Consider the following 22,443-nt stretch of genomic DNA (forward strand, 5'->3'; position numbering starts at 1 on the left):
AGTTTACTTAAGGTGTGGATAGTTTTTGGTCTGAATGGGGCACGGGTGGGATGTATCACACGCCCCCCCCCCCCCCCCCATCCCCCATTATTCCGTCAAGGGATGATTTCCAGAAGCGATAACAAGTAACAAAGCAGACAGAATATATATATATATATATATATATATATATATATATATATATATATATATATATAGCGCCTCTACTGTCCATACTGCGAGAGAGACTCTAGATGTACCTCAGTTAGGAAATCCTCGATCTCTGTAAAACACAATCACCCGGAACGTCCTGCGGTGAGAGCCAACACTATAGATTTTGCACCTTTCCAGCCGGTCATCAGAAAATATCGCCGGCCACTTGAGGTCAATATCATGTTTCGGAAAAATCATCGCAGTTTCTGACTTTGAACTTTTCGCGTTTGGTTGAAATCGCATTAGGTTCAATTCCACATTTTGTTTTTCATTTGTAACCTGGTTGATTGGTGAGTTCGTTTAAAGCGATGTTGAGCGTGGATTGAAAAACCTATTGGAATTCAGGATTTTACATGAACCAGATTCTTGTGAAACGGGTAAGACTCGTGGCTAAATTTTGAAACGTTGATATTTTGCAAATGACTCGGAAATATAGAAACTGTTTTTGTTTATTTGTTTACTGTTACTGTTGTTTTACTGTTTTTGTTTATAGTTTATTTGTTTAAGTTATGTGCTATCATGATTACAGGCTTTATAGAAATTTTCATGGGAAGAGCGAAATATATATATTAGCTAATATACGATATAATTAAATAATAGGCCTATTAATATTTCTGGTGAGTTTATATTTAAATGGTACAGACCTACTGAAAGAGTTGCCAGACTTTCGCTCATTCAATCAAAACTTTCAGATGAAAATATCAGTTGTTGACATTTAACGCATGATATTTGCATAATTATTGTTGTTGATACAAAATTGTATGTAAAGTGATAATCATCCTTTAATGTGTACATTTAATTTGCCTCAAGTGACTAATAGTATTTGCTTTAAATGTAAAGAAAATAATTTGACGTATAACCTCTTTAGTTATACATCAGATTGTTTCGGGTTCTATTTTCTCTGTTATTCTTCCAATATTTGAGTTGGTTTAGAATCTTTGAAAAATATATGAGATATGGCATAGATAGGTATTTCATACAGAACATGTTGTTTTAATGCTTTATGCTATATGACGGATTCACTTTTATTTTTAGTCGAATGTACTTTTTTAACGATATTAGCCCAATCCCAAAGTCCCATACGATCGCACCTTGATCATTTTTTTTTCTTTTTATCGATAAATTCCACCCCTTGAAATGCAATTTTAACGATTGTGATACCGATGCTCTCTCAAAAGTCAACTGCCGGAAGAAAAATAAATCCTATTCTCGCTCCAATCATATTTTTGACCACGATGTTCATTCTTCCATCACGAAATAGTGGTAGTATTTCGTTCGTTATCCCAGGCTGGCTTAGAAATAACACCCTTATCCCCGGTCACCCAACACAGCCCAACATCTGCAAATAATAAATTCACTTTTCTGGCGGGTTGATTGACTTTGATATCTACCATAAGCGATGTTCACACGGTGTTTTACATTTTGAGTTTGTGAAACCTCGAAGTTGAAAAGTAACAACGACCATAGCTCACACGGGACCGAAAACAACGAATATGCAAAGTTTTAAACGGCAAGTTGTACAAGCAGTCCATCATTTAACTACCAAGAAGCGGGGGTCCGACTGGCACGTAACTTCGAGTGAAGACGCCCCCCCCCCCTCCACTTGTGGTTTATAAATTTGAGCGCAGGGACTTGTAAATTTGATTTGAGTACACTGTTTCGTAGCCAATGAGTTTGTCCCCACATCAAGATAATCTTGAAGTTTAAAACCACGAACTTCAAGTTAACGGACTGTCATGTGAACCTCACTATATTCTAAAACCAATTTATGAGAAAAGTGTTTTCTTCCATCTTTCCACAGGAGATAATTTCAGACTGTGTATGGATTTGGGATATAAACTATCGTGATAATAGACATATCTTGAATGTTAATAGAGCGTAGGGGCGTAGGGGCCGTCTTTCCAATTTGTGCACCGGTGTAATTATTTTAAAGTGGAGCTCATGATTGGTATTAAAACGCTCAATTGCCCCTTCTCTCATCACTTCACGCCTATCTTTGACCCATCTGATATTTTTTCAAATCGTAGTTCTGCGGGTTCATGATTTCATGCAGTAGTGGACATTTAGAGTTAGGAATTTGGTTGGCGGGGATAGCATTTTATTTGTTGACAGCTTATTGCAGTTTATTAAACTGGCGTTTCCAAGTAGGACAAGAGGCATCCCACCTTTTTTTTGAGGGGGGGGGGGGGTGTTGGGCAGTTTTACAGTCAAGCAAATGGAAAGTGTGAAAATAAGGTACTATTCTTGTTTAGTTGGTATAATGGATAAAGTAACATCCCCCTTATGAAAGAGCTGGCTACGCCAGTGATTCACTGATCACACATTATAGAATCAAATCAATTTATTAATGTAAAGTCCACAATTTTGGATTATCGTTAGAGCAAATAGATTTATAAATATAAATAGATAATCGTAACATGATGTCAACAAAAAAACATAATAGCATGGAAGTATAGTTGTATATATTATGGGAAAATTAAAGCATTCATAAAGGCCTCCTGCCGAACTATCCCTACTCTTTAGGCCAAGCGTTTTTTGTGTTCAGCTGTGGCTTATACTGAAGAAGAAAAGGGCATAAAAGATGAATATAGAGATAACTATATAAAAAAATGAATGAATCAATAAATATATACCCATTTATTAAATAAATGCGAATAAGAATAAATATTTAGATAAATAAATAGATAAATAATTGTATGAATAAATAAATGAATAAATAAATAAAATCAAAAAAAATAATAATTACATATCCGATTATTATTTGCTTGCTCTGGCCTTCAGTTTGATATGTTTCAAACAGGCCTAAAATTGAATGCATGACTGAATCTATTTATCCCTTTAATTTTTTGTTTTGTTTTGTTTTTGTTTTTGTGTTTTTTTTTTTTTTTGGGGGGGGAGGGGGGGGGGGGTACGCCTTTCACCGCTCATTAGATCGTGGGAAGTAATTCTTGGACCTCTAACCTAATGGGATTCTGCATTGAGGTTCATTGGCAAGAGTTTTTCCCCCTTCTTTTTTTTTCCTACAAACTCTCAGATACAATCCAGCAGGATCTAATTTTCATCAATTACCAACCACCGATTCTCTGATCAAATAGACCGTTCCAAAAATATTATTATAGGCCTAGCCTAACCAGTGGCGTAGCCGTTACGTGAGGGCATAATAGAGGCAATTAAGTGCCCCCCCCCCCCCACCCCACTCACCGCCCGACATAAAAACAAAGGAGGATATCGAAAGAAAGCGAAAGAAAAAGAGGAAAACGGAAAGAAAAAGAAACAAAGGGAAATAACGGACATATATGATTTGAGCCCGACCCCTTCCTCGGTCGCTTTGCTCCATCGCATAAAGGCCGATGACCTCCCCCTCCAGTCGTCCAGAAAATAAATGGTAATGGTGTTTTTATAAACAAATTTAGATTTCATTTTAACGTAACTCCTTTTTCTCAATATTTAGCCAATATTGGTTAAAACTTGTATTTGGATTATACCTCATATTATTAGCTTTGATAATAATACTCCCCGCGCTCACCGTTTCAATCCCAGCGTGATTTCTCATTAGTTGGACTACGTGTAACGAGAGTTGTTCAGATTGATTATGAATCAAACTGCAATGCCATAGCCCCTACCGAGACTCATTTTTTTCAATTGGCTCTCCTTGTTCTGTCTTAGTTGGCAAATATATTTGTAACTTTCTAACGTTTAGTTTCATGATAGCCTATTCAGGTTGGCTTGGCTCTATGATGAGTCTACCCTTGCTATCCTCCGAAAAGTCAACTTTGTCTGGGCTTTCCACACAATCCAATAATCACGTACTCTATCTAGTACTCTAAGCACCATCCTCGACATTATAATAATCATCATCATTTTCATCATCATCATCATCATCATCATCACCGCAACCACCATTACCATCATCATCATAATCATCATCATCACAACCAAGGTCATACCCCAAAAACATATTTAATCATTTCATTATCCTTATCATCACCAGCATCATCTTTACCACCACCACCATTATGCAACCATCATAATGGAGCATCATCGGCATTTTCAACATCATAATCGTCATCATCATTATTATTACCATTATCATCATCTCCACCACCACCATCATCATCATCACCATCACCATAACCAACGCCATCCCGATCATAACCAGCATTAATAACATCACCACTATCACCAATACCATCGCAATACGGACCATAAACGGTAAAGGAATGCTCCTGGCGACAGTGTCCGAGGATAATGATAGTGACGAGCTAATTTTAGGCCGTCGAAAGATTGCAAAAGTGGGCTCTAATTTGCTGGCTCCTTGCTGTTTCCATCTTTAATCACGGAAGATGGACTGAAATGATAATAACGATGGAGAGGCCTATGGCGATCACGAATAGAGGGCTGTGAGCCCACCGGAGAGGACGTCAAATTCTGCGAGTCTAATGAGAATTCGTGCTGTGATGATCAGAAAAGATCTAGCAAAGAGGTAGCCATGGGTGGAAGGGAAGAGAATATTAAAATATCCATAAATGGTAATGATGTATGAAAGCTTTATGTAGGAGGAAGTAGAAGGGGGAAGTCAATAGATAGTGCCCCTCAAGACAGTATGCCGTCACTCTCATGATCACCTCCGAGCATTGATGTTGTCCTTGGAGTAGGCCAGGGTGTTCATTTTCAATTCGAGTTACAGCAAAGACTTACTACGATTACAGCGTGTAACACAATCAAGATATCAATTCTACGATAGGAATGTATTTTCAAGATATTGCAAATTATTTGATGATTACACTGTATACGCTGAAATGACAAGTCTCAACTTATTTTGCAGAGATCAGATAGCTGTTAAAAACTTTAGTCTTGTTGATTTAATATATTCATACAAAGTACTTGTTTAACAATGAGCACATTCACAATACATGCCTGTATAATACAGCAACAACAACACATTGTTTCAATTACAGATTTTTGACTTAAGCAAACAAACACTTAAATGTACATGATTTTGACTATGATTATGGAGTAAAATTCATCTAACAGAGATAGAAAATGATATGCTATCACTTTTAAATGACGTAAAACAACGCCCCCCCCCCCAAAAAAAAAACAACAACAAACAAACAAACAAACAAACAAAAGAGAGGCTAAGAGTAGAATGAAGGTCAACTTGATCTGTTAATTTGCATTTTCATGTTGTAGAAGACTGACATTTCATTGGTGCTTGGTACTTTGCGCTTAATTAGATAAGTGTTTTGTGTTTATTTAAGAGCATTCAATTCAAATTTGAAACTAGTCAATCAATCCGCTAGATTGAAATTGTATCTTGTTGCTGTTGCAGAATTTAAAGAAGCATCTATTCGACTGAATTAGGGGTTGGATTATTTTTGATAGGCCTATAGTTCTTTATCCCATACTGAAAAAAGGAGACGCAATACGTGAAGATGTGTGGACCAGTTACCTCAATATCTCCTATACCGTTTTGCTTATGTTTATGGAAAATGTCCGAAATCCGAAATATTTTATAACGGCTTTTTTAATACAGCACAGCCGTTTTTACATTTTTCTGCCATGGAGGCGAGACAGTCGATAACGTGTCCCCTATTGTCACCTGCTTATATTTGTAATCTTCAATCGGTCATCGGATCTGTTTTGAAATTATGATGTAATTATGAGAGAAGCTGTTATATTTGACGTTATCGGTGTTTTATGTTACCCGACTGCTAAAATAGCATACGCTTAATGGACATAATGGTACCTACATACAGCCAGTGGCGTAGGGTGGATTCGGTCATACATAGGGCATTGTCATTAAGGGAGAGGGGCTGAGCACCGTTGCTCCTCGGTGATGAAAATGCATATTTAATTGGCAAGACCATGATTATGGGAAGGATAATGGGTAGGGGCTCCATAGCTGCCTATCATCTTACATAAAGCTGCCCTTTCCGTCTCCATTTTATTCCCTCCATTCCTTCCTTTTCTCCTCCCCCTCCCCCCCTCTCTCTCTCTCTCCCCCTCTATATTCTTGATCGTTTTCGCCATTCAATTGGGTACACGTGCCCCTGTGATCCCCTCTACCCCCATAGCAACGCTACCGTTTACTTCTATTATGCTTCTGTCGTGTTTCAATTGTTTTAAAGGTCTGCACTAAACAGACAATGAGCAAAACGCCCCGTCATGTTGCCCCCTACCCTTCTCCCTATCTATGTAACCAAACAGACATTAGTCATGCATAAATATCCATATATAAATATATATATATATATACATAATCACTACACTCCTTTTTATTCGATTGACTTGCATAGAATGACCTCATTTTTCCTTCCTGTGGCCCAGAAGTCAGAAAGAGAGTTTAAAAGGAAAGCCGCAACTTTCTGTAATCCGAAAAACACAAGACCGTTCATATTATGTGTTTGTACACTGATGACGGTGAGCAGCCAAATAATTATGTAGGCAAGCTAAAAACATTACTGTGCTCATTATTGGAGTGCCTTGATCGCCTGGCGCGGTGGATTATGTTATAAGTGATGTACAAGAAGTCGATATCATTATTATTAACATCCCATCTCAACTCACAAACGCACTGCATCTCAACGAAAATGTCGACGTCTTTGTTTAATATAGTTTGGATCCAGTGCAGCATTTCTCATTAAAAAAAGAGAGTTATTCATTTGCTTGACTATCATGCACAAGCATAATTCAATTCAATTCAATTCACTTAAATAGACCTGTATTTCCGTCACAAAAATTAAAACGAATAAATCATGAAATATATACAATGAAGGAATAGTGTGGTACGGTATGTCACTGAAACAGCTCCCGTAGGACTTTTGTGCCAAAATTGATTTTTTGGCATTTTTGGATTGATTGGGGTCCAAGCTATCAGAAATTGATGGGGTTCAAATTTTCCCGACCCTCAACCCCTCTCTGGGGGGGGGGGGGGGGTAGTTTCCTATCATGAGACCCCCTAAAATTGGGTGTGTCATTCATCTAATGACTGGTTTCACAAAACTTGAGTTGTTTTCTAGAACTGTGATTATCCCTCAACAGCGAGAAAGGTAATTTGAAGACTTTTAGTTGAATAAACCCTCTAACCAACCCATCCCCATCCCTACCCCACCCCCGTCAGCCCAAATTGCGTACCTTTGTCATTGTTCGGCCAGCTGTTTTAAGGTGTAGTATTTTATTACCATTATCATAATATTTACTAGCCCATTTTCAAACACAAAGAGACAGAAACAAACATACAGACAACCTTCATGTATACACATCTACCCCCCCCCCCCCACACACACACACATACGCACACACACACACGTTCATGCACACGCACACACACCCTTCCTCCCAACGCACATACTCACAGTACTCACACCCAAACATTTACAGGCAAGTGCGCTCGCGCGCACACAGCGCGCACACATTCCTACATAATTATGCTGCTCTGTGATCATTGTTTCCAGCTCTTCTGTGGTAAAAGTTGTTTTGTTCATTGGTCTTCGCAAGTTTGACAGAATAAAGACCCCTATTTTGCAGTAAATTGCCTGATTTTCCAAGGTAAGCATAAACATATAGCTTTTGCAAATCTAGATTTTAAAATTTGTGATGTGGGTCTTCATTATCGGTTAGAGAAGAAGAAAATAAATTGAAAAAAAGAGAGATCTTTATTACTCTTGATCAATCAATGAATTTAGATGGTTAAATTGACAAATTGGGAAACATTGTATGCATTGATATTATATAAGATCATGGACCTATTACGGAAGGACATTCAACGTTATTCTGTATTTGATCCAATGAGATCCACCGCCTTCTGATTATGTGCATCTTAATGAGAACATTCAGCTGTTTTAACAATACGACTGTTTAAGCATTTTCGGTCATTAACAAAGGAGCAGTATCCCTCTCTTGGGTTTTGTGTGGATGGTGTGCTCTGTAAGAGTGTGTATTAAATAAAAAGAATTACCAATGGGGAGCAGCAAAGTTGAAAAGCAGACGATTTTGGTGATATAAAATTTATTATTACTGATTCCTACACTTTCGCACGCACCAATGACCTTAGAAGGCCATGATCTTTATAAGCCATGTGCGTTGTAATTCTGCAATATTATGAGGAAATTGGGGAAAACGTAATTTTAAATAAAAAACAATCCAAATATAACCCATCTGGTAATATCAACATGTTATTCAAAAATAAAACACAGTTACACGGAACAACAATTTCCGATTATTAATGACAATTGCACATCGATTTCTCATGATTTAAGCGATTTATTATCTTCTGTGCTTATTAACACGTTTAATATCACTATCTTGATTCTGTCCCGGCTTATTGGCGGTGGACTTCATGAGATCAAAGTGAAGAAACATGTAGGGAATGTTATTGAGACGACATTGACGGAGACAATCACAATGAATTTGTTAACAAAACGACGAATGTCCATTCGGAATAGGTCCATGATAAGATTAACATATCAGAGTACACATTTGTTTCCCCCGTTTGAGAAACTTTGAGAAACTTTGACAAACTTTGAGAAAAGAAAATGACAGAATTTTAGAGAAATTCATGGTTGATTTAGGTGGAAATAAATCAAAACTGGTTCGGCGGAGTCTCTTTTGTATCTTTGTGTTTTTAGGATGAGATGAACAGTTCTAGCAACCATGTCAGATGAAAACAAGGTATGTGTGATCTGTAAAGGGGCTTCCACCCCAGGTAAGCGACTGGTAAACAATCCAGCCATGATTGATGAACTTTTACGGTCGTGCAGGGAGAGAGTGTCTTTAGGAGAAAGTAATCTGCAGCCGCTTATAGACCACCTGTCTGGCCTAAGTGATCTGGAACTAAAATTGGTTCATTATCATAGTGAGTGTCGGAAGCGTGTTGTGAACAAGTCTATGATCGAGCGTCTCAAGGGAAAGAGATCCCTGCCTGATTCTCCTGGCTGTTCAAGAGGAGGACCCGGGCGACCTCCCAGTACAACAGGACCTGCCAGACCCAAACGATCAAAGACTGTTCCAAAGGAAAAGGTGTGTTTATTCTCACAATGCGACTTCTGCTCAAAGGCTGGTTCAGAACCTCTTCATCGTGTTTGTTCTGATGCAATGGGACAAAAACTTCTTGAGATAAAGCAGGAGACCCAGGATGACCAAGTAAGAATTTGCGTAGCAGACCTAGAAGACGTTGGTGATGCTTCAGCTTTTGAAAAGTATTATCACAGGAACTGTCTTCGTGCTGCAAAACGTACATTGACATCAAACGTAGACCATGAAAAGGCGTCACTTACTCGCACATTATGTGACGAGCAACTCATCCTCGCCATTGAAAACACCCTCACTGATGATGTTACACTAAACATGGCTCAGGTTAATGATGCTTACTTGTCAATCCTGAAAAGATATCACACAGAAATTGATGAGACTAAAAACTATCGCAAATATTTGAAAAAGCTTATCGGTGAACGTCTTCCAGAAGCCCATTTTGTCAGCTCATTGCGACGCAACGAACCAGAAAAGCTTGTCAAATCGAATACAGTCAGCAAAGCTATTGATCTCAGTCTTTCATTGATGGATGATGGTGAGATAATTGGTACCTTGAGGAAAGTGGCTGGCCTTCTCCGACACCAAATTATGCAAATGCATGGCTGGTCATTTACAGGTACCTTTGATGACTTCAAGAATCCATCATTACTCCAATTCTTCCTAAGCCACCTCCTCTTTGGTAGTCATGTTGTTAAAGTGTCTGGAATGCGGGACCAAGAAGTAGACAAAACTGTCGATGTAGCTTGTCAATTTCTCGTCCAAAACACTCATACTGATCGTCAAGTAAAATATCAACCAAAGAGAGATCACAGTTTTCGTCAAAACATCCTATCACCCTTGTCAATTGGACTGCCTCTTGCTATCCACTCTCGAGTTCGTGACAAGAACCTTGTTCAAAACCTTTCAGAAGTCTACATTGGAAGTGACTATCACAAGATACTTGATCTAGAAAAGAGAGTTGAGCAGTCAGTTCTTCAACGAATGAAGGATGCTGGGGGGTTTTGTCTTCCTGATTTTGTCAAGAAGGGTGTGAACATCTGGTTTGCCATTGACAACATTGATCTCTTGGAAGACACACCCACAGGGCAAGGAACCTTTCACGGGACAGTGGTTGTAATCAACCAACAGGCTGTAGATGGAGAGCCAGTGAATCAACCACTTGTCATACCCGAGAAACTTTCTTCGCAAGACCTTCTAGCATTTGAGATGAATGTGCTTCCAGAGCCAGTCATCAGAACCAGCCCACTGAGATTTCAGGCCTACAAGAAGAGGAAACAAAATCTCATTTCTCAAGAATTCACTCATACCTGGGCTCTTGTGAACTACCTTACAACAGATGACAACGGAGAAATGATCCAAACTGAACCTCAGCTGCACGATGAAGAAGCACAGCGCAGTGAAGAGATGCCAAGTGATGCAGAGTCTACAAATGATGAGGAAACTGAGCCTTCTAGCAACAAGGGGGAAGCTGGGTCTTCAAAGGACAGAGAGGAAACAGACTCTGTCGTGATCATCAAAAAGCAGGTGAAGAAATCAGATAAACTCGCAAAGAATGATGTTCTTCCAACATGGGCTGCAACTAGGTCCTTATTGTTGTCTCAATCCTCTCACGCTAGCACGCCTACAAACACAGCGGTGGTTGCCCCATTATTCAAGACATCGCCAACTGATTATGGGACCCTTTATACTGTTCTTCGGTTATCCCAGGGAATATCTGCGACTGTTGTTGGCCCTCACAGAAAGACATTGATAACGCTAGATCTCGATCTTTACTCCCGAGCGTTGAAGATTCAGCAGTCGGTGGGAAACGCCAACTGGATCTTAAGAGCTGGAGTTCTCCACATTGCTTTCGCTGCCTTACATGCTCTTGGCAAAACCATCGATGGTAGCGGTCTTGACACGTGTGCTATTGAATGTGGTGCGTACACCTCAGCATCTCTTCGCAGGATCTTTGGTGGTAAAGCTTATAAGCGTGGCCTTGAATTCCACATTACTGCAAGCCTTGCAATCATGATGTTGCGTTTTGATGCCATACTATCGGATCTTCCCAAGGGTCCAATTCGCATCCAGTGCAATTCTCTCAAAGAAAAACTTCATGGACGTGACCCAGAGATGGTGGAGATCTATGAAGAAATCCAATCCTGGTACTCAAGCAATGTCAAACCGCTTGAAGAAGCTGAAGACCTTGGCGAGTTTGCCCAGTTCTTGACTCAGTATCTTAACCAGGTGGAGAGTCTTCTACATCTCATTAGTTCATGTCGATCAGGGGACTGGGAGGGCTACTTGTCATCACTAGAAGACCTCACCAAGTACTTCTTTGCTCGTGATCTCCTGAACTATGCTCGCCTGATGCCAGTCCATCTCGCTCAAATGAATGCCCTAGAAGAGGATGATCCAGAAACATGGAATGCCCTCAAGTCAGGAGACTTTGTGGTGGCAAAGTCAGAGATACCCTTTTCTCTTCTCTTCACTGATCAGGCTCTAGAGCAAGAAATCAAGAAACTAAAGGGGAATGGTGGGATGGTTGGACTCACAAGAAATGAAGCCGCTCTGGACCGACTAGTCACTACCACACCTCACCTTGCTGCTCTGGTAAATCTTTACCTCAATGACTTCCCAAAAGCTACTGGATCTTCGGCGAGGAAGGAGCATCATCAGCTCTCAGGAGACATTGCAGTGAGGTCGAAGAAGAATGCTCTGAAACTACGCCACCTAATCGAGCTGCACTGCGGAGTCAATCCTTTCAAGGAGAAGACACAATTGAAGAGTCTGGTTTCATCGGCACTTGTGTCAAATGAGGCGAAAAGTGACATTCTCCACTTTGCAGAAAAGGGCCAGAAGCGCTTTGAGGAGTTTGTATCTGATCGTTTGCTTTCATCATCAACCCTCTCGGTGTGGGACAAAATGAAGAAACTGAAGCTGAAATCATTTTCGAACTGGATGGAGAAAAGGAAAGTGCGTGTTGGAGACAAGGTCATCAAGTTGCGGGAGGAACGTGAATTGCTGGGAAGATTCCTTATCATCCAAGGCAGCCGCCCAAGCTTAGTTCCTAAACTTGAGGAAACAATAGGTGAATATGAAATGTCAGTGGTTCCCCGTTCCCTATGTGCTGTCGATGGTTCTTTGTACATCCCAACAGACAAAGCAAGTCTGATGCATGCAGTTGAAGATGCAAAGGCAGAACCTCCCGATGCTGTAAAACAGCCTGACGTCGTGGAGGATAATCATTCAACTTCCCCACAGGTTGAAATGATGCAGGAAGAGATTCCGGTTACCGTAGAACATGAGATAACGCAGGTTCCTTCTGGAGCGGCCCAACAACCTAACCTCTTGCATGATCTTCCTGTCAAGGTGCTGATAATTGACGTCATGGGTGTACTTCAAGGCATGAAAAAGACACCTGCCATGCAAAAGATGTCAGACCTGCAGACTGCATTCAACAGGCGCATCGAAGGGATGATGGCTAGCTATGATGAAGGTCGAGTTGTGTTTGATCGATATATGGAAGAGTCATTAAAGAACAAGACTCGACAAAAGAGAGCAACTACATCAGTAGAATACGAGATACACCCAGAAATGAAGCTCACAATGTCCATCAAGGAGCTTCTATCTTCATCGTCAACCAAGAAAAAGCTGACGTGCCTGTTAGGTCAGGGGCTGCTTGATTACTTTTCACAGAACACGGACAGCCCTTTCAAGCTAGTGGTTGTGTATGATACCTTCATCAAGGGACATGATTTTGAGGAGGCGCACACACATGAAGAGGCTGATACCCTGATTCCTAATCAAGTCCTTGCCTCTACTGCTAGTGGTGCCTTGCAAGAAATTACTGTCTGGTCCCCTGACACTGATGTCCTCCTTCTCTTAATTCATCTAGCATCTTGTGGAAACAATGCAGTGCCCACTTCTTTACAATTTTCTACTGGCAAGGGTACAAAGAAACGAGAAATAGATGTGCTGGAGCGGGTTCAAGTCATTGGACATCAAAAATGTCAAGGCCTCCTTGGACTTCATAATTTTTCTGGTGCTGACTGGGGAGGAAAGTTTGTTGGCATATCCAAGAAGACATGGATCAATTCCTACTTAAAGCTTGATGATGATGATCCTGTCATTATCTGCTTCAAAGAACTAGGTGAGGGTTCCATTCCAACTGAGCTTAGCAATGGAGAGCTTCCAACACAGGTGAAGGCACTAGAGCATTTCATATGTCGTGTTTACTGTTCATCAGGTCCAACAACCCTACCATCGCTCAGATGGGAACTGTTCCGATCAAAGAACCTAGAAGGTGAGATGTTACCTCCAACTCGTGCCGCATTACTACCTCACATCCTCCGTGCCAATTACATCACGATGAGAGATAAATCATACAAGACTAACTCCCCAGTGCTTCCTCCTATCGAAGAGAATGGATGGTATTCAGATAATCGAGGATGTCTTCCAGTCAAGTGTCTTGCGCTCCCTGCACCACGGGCAGTACTTGAACTCATCAAATGTGGCTGCAAATCAGGATGCAAGGGTCGGTGTAGCTGCTCCAACAACGATTTGCCCTGCACTCCTCTCTGTAAATGCTATAGTGGAGACTGTGAAAACCGGACAAGGGAGGATGCTCCAGATAGTGACAGCGATTGACTTTTACTGGAAGTCTGATGAACTTTCCTGTTGTCATGGTAACCACGAAGTAGGTGGTTACCCCCTTTCCCGATTTTATTTTATGTTTTGTTTATAACTGGAAAATGTTTCCAAATAATTCTTTGATTTAGATCAAGATTGTGCCATATGTACAAGTATTTCGGAACAAAATAGCTCAACTTGTTTCTGTTTTTTTTTCCTCCAGGGCGGGGGGGGGGGGGGGGGGAACCATATCAACAAAACAAAATGCACATTTTCGTATTATTTTGCATTTGAAAAAAATATTACATATATAATTTGTCAACTTTCTGATTGACTGATGCAATTACAGTGCCTAGAAGTTGATATTTGAGAATTTTGTTATATTATCATCTGAAGGTGTTTGGCACCATCTGGTGTTTAAGTAAGTTATTCATTTGATAGAGTACTAAAATAGGGTTGATTTTTATATTAACAGCCTAAAATAACAGTGTTAATGACATGTGATAGGTTTCACAAGTATTCCACTGTATAATAACACACAACACACAATAATGCCATCTCCACTTATTATTTCAAAATTCTAGCCCAAAAGAAAGAAGAAGGGCACATTTTTTAGGAAATATTTCCCATTTTTTCACAATTTTTCGCAAATTGCGCCCCCATAAGGTCAAAGTGAAAAAGTTTTATGACGCAATATCATTAAAAATGAATCCGTATATACCTCAGACAACTTCACTGTGAAATTGGCGAAAAAATATATGAATTAGGGTGGAAGACACCAAATTTCCCTATTGCGCTTTATATATGCAATTTTGGCGCCCAAAATGGACCCCCCAGGAAGTGAAGGAGGGGTCTCAAAATTTGAACCCCATCATTTTTGGCCAATTGGGACCCTTTTGAAGCCAAAACAGCCAAAAAATCAATTTTGGCAAAAAAATCCTACGGGATTACATACCATACCGCACTAGAAGGAGGCGAAAGCGCAAGGCTTGTGGTTAAGTCGCCATAGCAAAACATACATTATGAAACATTATAAAGTACATTATCTACAGTAAATACCTATGAAAATAAAAAGATAGAGGAGAAGAAAAAAATCAAACAAACAATACTGAAAAAATTAAAATCAACTACAATAATATGTGCTAAGAATTTAGTTTCTTAAAATGAATGAACTCCCTTACTTGTTCTATTATGTGATACCTGTGTGTAAATGGCTGGGGTAAAAGCATTACTCTTTCTACCCGTACAAATGAATATGTTAACGAATTGCAGTCTCCCTCCATCAAAGGTATTTCAAAGGTACCCCCTACCCATCGCCTATTTTTTTTAAATTCATCTTATATTTCGATTTGTCAATGGCAGCCAATTGCCATGATGGCTGAATTGCTCACACGTTGCTTTCTCGAAAGATAAAATATAAAAAATACAACAACCAAACAAACCAAAATGAAAGCACTTCATCGCCAACACGATTCTTTGCGCGCCGTGCTGAGTTCGTGAGAATGACCCTCTTCATGTTTGAAGCTTAATCGACAAATTCGAGTTGGATTTAAAGAATTTGAATTTGATGATATTTGGCTTTGACGTATTAAGCCCATCGCACACTATACGATCTGACTACAATCCGAGTTTCAAAGAATTTGAAATAATGATTTGATGTGTAAATTCGGATTGCTAATTTCTTAAGATAGATGAGTGAATAATGATACATGTTTAATCAATGAACTCCATATATTAATGGATTTCACGCTCCTTTGGAGAAGGAATAGCTAAATGGGCTCAGAATCGTAGCGACGTTATACCAGTAGTGCGATTGCCTACCATTTGAAGCCAATTCGGCTTTTTTTCTGACTAGAAAGCTTTTAATGCACTAAAATTCCGGGTTTCTTTTAGGGGGCAGTCTTATCAATATTCAAAACCTACATCAGGAAGATGATTGTTGTTTACATTTCTGTTTCTAACATAATGAAAGTTGAATCGCAGGAAGATCGTGTAGTTTGCGATTGACTTGCAGTCAGGAGTTAATTCATATTAAATTACATTTTGCATGCAAGCGCATTGCATGTCATTTTAGAAAGTGCTTTTTCTGATTGCGTTTGGTTAAAGTGTTATTACAAGTAAATGAATTATTAATTGGCTGAAAGTTAATCATGCACAGACACGTAACTGAAATCTCTAAATGCAAAGGTCATGCACGAGGCATTATAAAATGGCTCACTATTGAAGAACGCACTGCATTTCATCATGCGTATCCAGTGTACATGACATCTTTTAAATAGAAAGTTATTCATTTGCTAGACGACCGTGCACAAGCATACTATCTCACACAAAAAATAATTACGAATTCAAATTCTACCTTGGATCGGAGTCGAAGCCTCGTTACTAGGGCGCGTTCACATTACAGTTATAAGTTCACACATCGCGATTTCCCGACAAAAAACAATATCGCAATGTGTGGACGCAGCATATACGGCGTCTTTTGAATGACGCATGCAGGACTGCGCCAAAGACGTTGCGTCATTGGTACGCTATGTTAGAATTGTGTCCCATGAATAGTAAAGGTTGATATACTGGCATATGCTGGCCACTTGATTTTTTCTTCATCGTGAGGAGTGATTAGCGCATGTATTGACGCAACCAAACTGACATCTCATGTGCAATAGATATTACGGGTAAGATGCTTACGAGTTACCAACATTCGGAATAAAAAACCTTCGGATGAAGGAACATTTGGAATGCTCGGATAAGCAAGCCTTCTGAAAGACAATATGCACCCGTTGTCATGATAATAATTATGACTAATGATATTAATACTATTAATACTACTTTTATACTCATAACGATGATAATAATGATTATAATTATTATTATGATGATGAAAATTGTAGTAATAATAATAATATAAATAATCATGATAATAATTGTAATAATGATAATAATAATAATGAAACAAATAATGGGTTCTTCTTGTAGAGCGCTAATGTCTGTTGTATATCGCTAAATACTTCATTATTATTTCACTGGCTTCAACGTGGCTGATATCATCATGCTCACAGTCAGCTAACATACCCCCGTTCATTTACCTCGAAATAAAAGGAAGATATCACAACTATCACACCTGATATTTATATCTAGCGGATTAGTGGGTTTGGAAAGTTCATCAGCATAGCTTCCATCCGGGTACCGGATAAGGGGTATTATACCACAAATCCGATAAAATAGTGAAAGGAGTTTCATTGTGATAAGCAGGTCAGCTAGGTCAGTTGGGTTGACAGTGATAACTGTCATCCATGACATTTCGATAGGTTATTTTCTTATTGTAATCAAATATAATGAAGACGTCGTTTTGAAGTGCTTCGATCGTATACGAATCCTTTAATTCTCATTCAATCTAGAAGGTGTTTTTGCTTGGGGGCGGTAGCTTGGTAAATCTTGAGTTTGAAAAATCTTGAAGTAATTTTCTACAAATTCAGATTCAAATTATGATTGCTTATAACACCAAAGATGTAGGATCATTCTCGAATCAATTTGCAGTATCACAAAGATTAAAAAGTGCGAATTCCATAATGACTATACAGAAATTGCGCCTTTCTTATTTGCATGTATAATCAAGATTTTGCTTCTACTGGGGGGGGGGGGGCTCTTGCATCGCTTCTAATTCTAATAGTCAGGATACAAAGTGCTTAAATTATTTGTTATAAGGTAGGGCAGGGCATAATGCTTTTCCGACTGAGCAGCAGCTTATGTGTGCCATTTGCATTCTGACTTAGTATTGCAGATACAATAACATGTACAAGAATATAATAGCTAGTTGCTAGGTAAACTTGTGTAGATTTGAATACATTTTCATTGACTCGTTGAATATTTGATTCATTTTCTCAATGTGCCTCGCTTAAATTCATTCGCAATGTTTATTTTGTATTGGGGGGGGGGGGTCGAAGGTTTTTCGTGTGGCAGGATTGAGCTCCTAAGCCCCTCTAGAACCGCTATTAGAAAAATATGATTTACAGCTTAATACTGAAATAATAATAATTATTTATACATATTCTTCTTTTTGCTTTAAGGTTTGATTCTTCTTTTCAAACCACGTGACATCGTATGTTGGTATTGTGTAGACCGACAGGATCATTGATCAAAGACAGGAAATAGGTTGCTACCGATAGATATAAAACACAGTCAAAGGTTCAAATTAGATAACACATGAGAACATCATGGTGATTACAGGGTGGGTCTAGGCAGTGGCGTACGCAGGATTTTTTTCAAGGGGGGGGGGGGGGGGGTTTCCAAAAAAACATACATAAAACATACACATAAAAAAACTCGAGGGGGGGTTTAACCCCGAAACCACCCCCCCCCCCCCCCCCCCCCCCTGCGTACGAGCCTGGGTCTAGGATTTTGTAAATTCAACAAAAAGGGGTCGAATTCTCAACAAATTCAAACTAGCAAGTAAGCAAGCAAACAAACATGAACAATCGGGGAGTTCATTTAGAGGCTGTCAGTTTTTTTTTACGGGAAAAGGGAGGGAGGTGGAGGGGAGGGGGGGGGGGTGGGTGGTCGGATTTCGTTAACCCCTGGATCCGCCTGTGATTACCTCTTAGGGTAGTCATGAAATTTGAAGATTTTTCAAGTCAATGTGCGCTACTGAGTCACAGAAGTAACATTCATAAATTTAGATAAAAAGGGTGTCCATGAATTCATTCTCAATTCATTAATAATGAGGTCTATACAGTATTAAATAGATGTACTGTGAAGCATGAAAGAGGTTCACCGATGAAATAGGGAAACCGGCCTTAGCACCCTCCACCTCCTTCCCCATTATAACCCAATTTACATTCCCAGGAGCTTCTTATTAAGCCCCACTTTCAAATTTTAGACCCCAAAGGAATCTGAAAAAATATACCCCTTTGGTCGAATGTTTTTCGCTCCTGAAAAATTTCATGAGAGGTTTTCAACGGGGAGCACTCTATTTTTTAATGAAAAGTTCTTAATCTCTTAGTTAAAGGGACTTGGTAACATTGTTCAGATGAGAGAAAATGGTGCTAAGGTAGTGACTTCAATGTTATATGTACAATTAAAAATAATCTGAAAATTTGAGTAAAAACAGACCATAGTTAATGATACAAATCTGGAAAAACTGATCTGATCGATTCAATATTTCTCCCAACTATATCATTATATATCATTATGTATTATTTCATTGAAAAACGGTTGGGAAAATTCAAATATAGTTGGGAGATTTTACTGGTAGTGACGCCTTTAAAGAATACCATAAAAATCTTTGTGGTTTGAGAATGTTATCAGTTATCAGTCAGAGGGTTAGTACAGTAAAAGGAAAATAATAAATAAAATTTCATACAAAAATTACGCAGTTTTTTTCATCAACCTTCAACCATGTTACCGAGTTACTTTAAAGGTATAGACCAGTTCTGGTCATGCGATTACATTGTTAAAGAAACGTTGTGGAATCGATCAGAAAAGGTTGATCATCTAGTATATAAGTATTGGTGTGTACTGCAAGGTTTTGGAATCATCAAAATGATAAGAAATTTTGCCCAGTCTTGGTAAAGTTACAAGCACTGTACACAGAAATATGTATATGGGACTACGCGACACGTGCGCGATATCTATCAGGTCCAAATAGATATAATAATTTACCAAATTTATCGATTAGTAGGCGGTTTCCCGGCAAAATTTGTATCATCACCTATTAGTCAAAACATATTCTTTCACATAATTGGTAATCAGAGCTTCCATTTCCGAAACTGGTCTTTACCTTTAATCTTAAATCACATTTGGATATTTGTATTCTGGAAAATGGTAAATCATTCGGATATTATCATTTCAAAATGTGATGTACCGGGCACTTGGAATCGCCTTACTATATAGGCTGATTCTTCGTAAGTGGTTGCGATCGTCTTCCCAAAAGGACCCTGAAAAATATGACACTCTTTAGTCGGATATTTTCCGCTCCTGAAACGTGTCATCAAAAGATTTCAGCAATTTTTTTTGTTTGGATAACAATTTCTTAATGCCTTATTTTATTCATTTATTTATCATTATATTTGGTTGTTTGTTTGTTTGTTTTTCAGTCTCGCAAGTCCCTCAGAAACGGTTTAATCAATAATTTTATGTACTTTTTTGTGATTTGCTTCAATCTTTCACTCTTCTTTCCAGGTTACTTTGCAGACAAGGACAATTTGGGATTAGCTGAACCTGAACAAGATTATAATCATGGAAGAGGGTATGAATAAATTACCGGATGAGATTATTCCTCCAACTGAGGAATACTACCAAATGTCTACAGTTCACACCGTTATTTCCTTGAGAACGTTCAAATTCGACGACTACACCCAGCGCATCGTTCTCTCCGTTTTCTTCATCATCATAGCTACATTGGGAATCTTCGGCAACAGCCTGGTCGTCTTGGGCGTCATTCTGTGTCGGAAACTTCGAACGGTGACGAACATTTTCGTCGTCAACCTCGCCGTTGCCGATTTACTGACCGCCATGACGATTCCTTGGAACGCGGTGGCGCTGCTCAGCCGGGGCGGCTGGCCTTTACCGGAGTGGGTGTGCGTGGTTGTCGCGCTGGTGAGTTTTACTTGCGTGGGATGCAGTCTCTTCACATTGGCAACCATCGCTATCAACCGATGGCTTGTCATCACGCAGAGTTTGAATACTTTTCGTAGAGTTTACACCACGGTCAATCTAACCTTCATGATCCTGGCCATCTGGTCTGTTCCATTCCTGGTCGCGCTGCTGCCACCAATGATCGGGCTCGGAGAGCTTGGGTACGCCGACAAATACAGCACATGCTCACACAAGACCACGCACCCACTATCGGACTACTACAGCGTTCTGCAAACCCTGATCTTCTACCCAGTCCCACTCGTAATAATTATTGTTTGCTACGTGAAAGTGTACCTCCACGTCAGACGTCACATGAAGGCAATGACCGAGCAAGCAGAGGGATCCTCTTCGTCAATGCATGCCAGCTTGAAACGACAATCCAGCCAGCAACAACTTCGTTTGAGCAAACGACAGGTCGAGATTACCAAGAACTTATTTTACGTAGTCCTCGCCTTCTTGATCTGCATAACACCTCATGGAGTAGCGCTCATGATCCCGCCCAGCGACCCGGCTATACCGTGGACGGCGGCCATCTTGCTTTGTAATAGCTGCATAAACCCTATAATCTACGCGACGAAGCATCCAAACTTCAAACTTGTCTTTAGATATATGCTGAGCTGTAAATGCAACAAAATTCCAGAGCAGTCAGAATTTCTTCGATCTGTGCGCTATTTGAATGCTCGCCGACAATCACGTTAACGGAAGCCTTTTGACTGGAGTCCTTAGCACGCGATGCGTCTTATGCCTAACGTAGGACTACGTCAACGACCGGTGTGATCTTTGACGCGCTTTGTGAGAGAAACATCGTTCAAGGAGGTGTTGCAAAATGAAAACTGTTACAATTTTTAAAAAGTACTGTCCTGTGGGCAATTTGCCTTCAGAGGCTGAATTCAACGTAATGGAAATGAAGTCTCGTTTCAATGGGCGTTAACAGTTACAAAAGTGGAGTTATGTTATATTATAGGAACAATGACGAGAAAACAGAAGATATATAGTTCTTCTGAAACCCATGATCGTAAAAGGGGGAATATTTGCCATATTTTGTCTATTAAGATATTAAAACAGATCAAATCTTGTTATCGCATGCATTGAAATCATGGATGCATAATGACAGTCACAAGTCACATCATGTGACTTGATAAGATGTATTAGATTGAAGATATAGTTTTCAGATGGTTCCATTGGTTCTATTAATATGTCGGTCGATTGACAAATATTGTGAAGTGTCCAGAAGCACCATGTTTAAAGCTGGTCGCCTGGAAATGTGATTATCTCCTGTATAGAAACTGATGATAAATGTGACTGTTTCACCAGGCCGCGTAACCTCGCCCATAATATTATGCAAATGGCATGAATGATTTTATTTGTGATTAAACATATATTTCCTGAAGCGAACATATAATCCACAAGCGTCATCTAGGGTAGATAGTAACGTATTCCGTGTCATTGACCGGTATTCATAAAGGCGTACTTTCATCAATTTCACAGACAGCAATTAAAAAGAACAACCATTACACCTGGTCAAAAGGCTATAGCTTTAGAGCTCATGATGTACTTCATCTTGTAGTCATGGTAACATTACGACAGAGGTTTAGTGCCATTACTCGTTTAGGCAATATATACAGGGAGTGAAGAACAATATTTTGTCAGCGAGAAAACAGATACCCTATTTCTGTTCGGCCATAACCACGAGGTATTTGCAGATACACGATGAAGATTAGATTAATAGTCTTCATTTCTTCTCAAAATTCTTATCCGGCACGCTTTTAGCCAGTTTACGTTACCCGTGCATGCATACTATAATGCGTAACCCCCGGCGCTTATGTCCATTTGTATGAATTAGCTCATCCTCACGTGACGCAAATGTATTTGAAAATTCAGTTGTACTTTTAAACTGGAAAAATATTTTGTATTTGCTTGTATTGTTTGGTCTTCCTTGGCTTGCCTAATGGATTAATAAAGATGTCGCCTAATGGA

General features: G+C 39.5%; 1 protein-coding gene across 1 annotated transcript; it reads left to right on the forward strand.

Moving 5' to 3' along the window:
• Positions 1-267: 267 nt before the first annotated feature.
• On the forward strand, positions 268-22,443 carry LOC100889243 (somatostatin receptor type 2). Its single transcript, XM_003727715.3, has 2 exons — positions 268-569; positions 20,011-22,443. The coding sequence occupies exon 2, from the start codon at positions 20,068-20,070 to the stop codon at positions 21,163-21,165; it is 1,098 nt and encodes a 365-aa protein (XP_003727763.1). The 5' UTR covers positions 268-569; positions 20,011-20,067; the 3' UTR covers positions 21,166-22,443.

This window comes from Strongylocentrotus purpuratus, unplaced genomic scaffold, assembly GCF_000002235.5.
Source record: "Strongylocentrotus purpuratus isolate Spur 01 unplaced genomic scaffold, Spur_5.0 spur5_scaffold_19, whole genome shotgun sequence".
Classification (NCBI taxonomy): domain Eukaryota; kingdom Metazoa; phylum Echinodermata; class Echinoidea; order Camarodonta; family Strongylocentrotidae; genus Strongylocentrotus; species Strongylocentrotus purpuratus.